Source organism: Benincasa hispida, chromosome 9 (assembly GCF_009727055.1).
Source record: "Benincasa hispida cultivar B227 chromosome 9, ASM972705v1, whole genome shotgun sequence".
In the NCBI taxonomy this organism is placed as follows: Eukaryota; Viridiplantae; Streptophyta; class Magnoliopsida; order Cucurbitales; family Cucurbitaceae; genus Benincasa; species Benincasa hispida.
In genome coordinates, this window is record NC_052357.1 from 76932110 (window position 1) to 76934745 (window position 2636).

The window sequence follows — 2636 nt, forward strand, 5'->3', positions numbered from 1 at the left end:
CTTTTAATTTCTATGATTGTATTTTAAGTTAATTTTTTTTTTTCTGATTTTTAAGTTTTAATATTTAATATTTTTGTTTTTAAATTGTAGGTTTTAACACCTACAATTCTTTGGGTAAAAAAGTTAATTAATTTAAAATAATTTTCATTAAATGAATATTAAAAATGATGTCTTTCTAAAAAAAAAAAATGTGATGTGATTAATGAAAAACTCCAATCAATTCAATTCATTATTTTTTTAAGAAAATTGTTTAAATCAATTAATATTAAATAAAGGTGAGTATAAATAAACTATAAATTTAGGAAACTTGAAAATTTAATGGATAAAATTGTAACGATTTAAAAGATAATTACAGAATAAAAATTAAACTAGTTTTTTAAAATAGAAAATCTAACATTTCAAAATTAGACCCAAAGTTCATAGTCAGAAATGTATTTGTCCTTTTTTCTATTTTTCTCATTATTATCTTCTTTCAGTTATTATTTTCTTCTTCTTCTTCCATCTCCACGTAAATATTTTCAACCTAATTCTGTACTGCGAAATTTACAGACTTGCTCGCCTTATTTAAAGATTTCTCTTTTCTTGGATATTGAAATGAAACCACAATCACCTTTGTTATTTCTTCTTTTTCATTAACTTTTTTTAAAATTTATTTATCTTTAATTTTCCATTTTTTTAATTTCAAAATATTTCTTATTAATTTATTTTTTAATCTCATTAGTAAAAGTTCCATCAGAGTCATTAAGGTCCAATGGGGCAGCGCCGAGTAAATTCCGCCATCGTTAAGGAATGATTTCAATCTTCAAGCAGTCAAAAAGTCAATGGTCAAATTTTCATCCCAAAGAAATTCAGCGCATGTATCGTAACGACATTTATCAGGGCGGCACTTTCTGCACCAACAAAATAATACAAATCATGACACAAAAATAAATAAAAAAAATTATACTTTATGGATGAAAAATAAAATAAATACCTGGAACCGGAATGAACGGGAACGGAGTAAACGGAACACGTGAAACGACGGGACGAAAATCACGACGAACGGAGCCAACGACGGCACAGACGGAATCCCAACGCTGCACACACAACGGATTTGGAACGGGTCATATTTTTCATCCAACGACGTTATATACCATTTGCAAATTGTTGCATGATATAGATGAGTTCATGTTGATAATTAGTCTTCGAATTATAATAATTTTTTGTTTCAATTTTGTTTTTTGTTCGTTTGGTTCTCAAATTAAAAATAAAAATGTCCGAAATTCTCCTTCCACAGCAAATGATGTATATGTACAAAAGGTGAAAAATTCGTCGGTTAATCTTCTTCAATCCTCTGCCAAAAACCACGAAGGATTTCGACTGACGAACCCTCCCCTCAGCGTACAAAACTCGGCGAGCCGACCCAGTCCCGCTTCGAAATAAAAAGCTGAACTCATCACGAGTCACAAACTCGGCAAACAACAAACACAATCTGAATTTTGAATCTACTAGATTTCACCATCGATTCCGCCTTGAAGATTATCCACTCTGTGTGGTGCTTCTTTTTCGCTATAATTCTTAATCAGAAAAGTTCACAAACCGATGTTCTTCATCGAACCTGAGATCATAAAGTTTTAGACATCACCGTACCTTCTGCTGCAATTTCAAGCTTCGTCGGCTTTGGACATGACCGAGAGACGACTAGATCTAGGTTGAAATGCCGCTCTCCTCCTCTGCTGATGGGAAGAAGGACGAATCAGTGTAGTCAATGCTCGTTTCACCAATTCGCCTTCCACACCGCCGATTCGTACGATCGAGTTCGCCATAGCCGATCTCCACATATTCAATCTAGTTGAAGGAAACGACACTGCTTGGCTATGGTCACCGCTACTCGTAACGTTTTTATGAAGACTACACCGGAACGAGCCTGGATGCGTGGTAGGAGAGCACATACAAGTCCTCTTAACGTTCGAAACCGGCCTACTTTTCCTGGAAACGATAACCGATCGATTCGGAGAACTCGAACGGTTATCGATGAAGAAACGGACAGAAGGAGTAAGAGAAGGAGATGAATAAACATTAACACGACTAGGAGATGTGGATCTAGGTTGATGATTATGGCTGCGAAAATCACGATGGTCATCGTGACGGAAAGTAGAAGAAGACGAGTAAAAGCTTGAAGATGAAGCAAACGCTGACGTAGAAGAGGACAAAGAAGGAGAGTTACAGAACCGGCCGCCCGGCGAGAGTGACCGGAGCACCGGGCCGCTGGATCTGGTTTTCGAGGAAGAAGATGAAGTCACCATTAGAGACTAGAAGAGAGAGAAAGAGAGCGAAGATGAAGAAGAAGAAGAAGAAGAAGAAGAAGAAGGCTTCTTTGTGTGTTTCCCTCAAAGGGCCCCCTCGGGGCGTTAATTTGGCAAACCTAACGATTCTCAAAGGCCGATTTTATAGAATAGAAAAAACGGGGTCAGATGGTAATTAAGAGTAAAATGAGGGGCAGTTGTGGAAAGAAGTGGAGTCAGTTGACTTAACCATGGTAATGTTAAAGAGTGGTTGGGTTGGGTTAAGGGAGCGTTGGGAATCTTGATCTAACGGCTGGAAGAGGAATTGACCGGAGGAAGAAGACGAAAATGGGAGCCGTTTATCCGAGATTA

The 2636-nt window shown here is 36.6% G+C and overlaps 1 protein-coding gene across 1 annotated transcript; it reads right to left on the reverse strand.

Annotated features, from left to right (window-relative positions):
- Nucleotides 1–297: 297 nt before the first annotated feature.
- On the reverse strand, nt 298–2406 carry LOC120087091. Its single transcript, XM_039043971.1, has 3 exons — nt 1630–2406; nt 974–1076; nt 298–890 (listed from the first exon to the last, which is right to left on the reverse strand). Exon 1 carries the CDS (start codon nt 2283–2285, stop codon nt 1644–1646), a length of 642 nt encoding a protein of 213 aa, XP_038899899.1. The 5' UTR covers nt 2286–2406; the 3' UTR covers nt 298–890; nt 974–1076; nt 1630–1643.
- Between the last annotated feature and the right edge of the window lie 230 nt (nt 2407–2636).

What these genes read in the sequence shown, in the direction of transcription:
- LOC120087091 (XM_039043971.1), bottom strand. Translation starts at nt 2,285, where the DNA reads ATGGTGACTTCATCTTCTTCCTCGAAAACCAGATCCAGCGGCCCGGTG.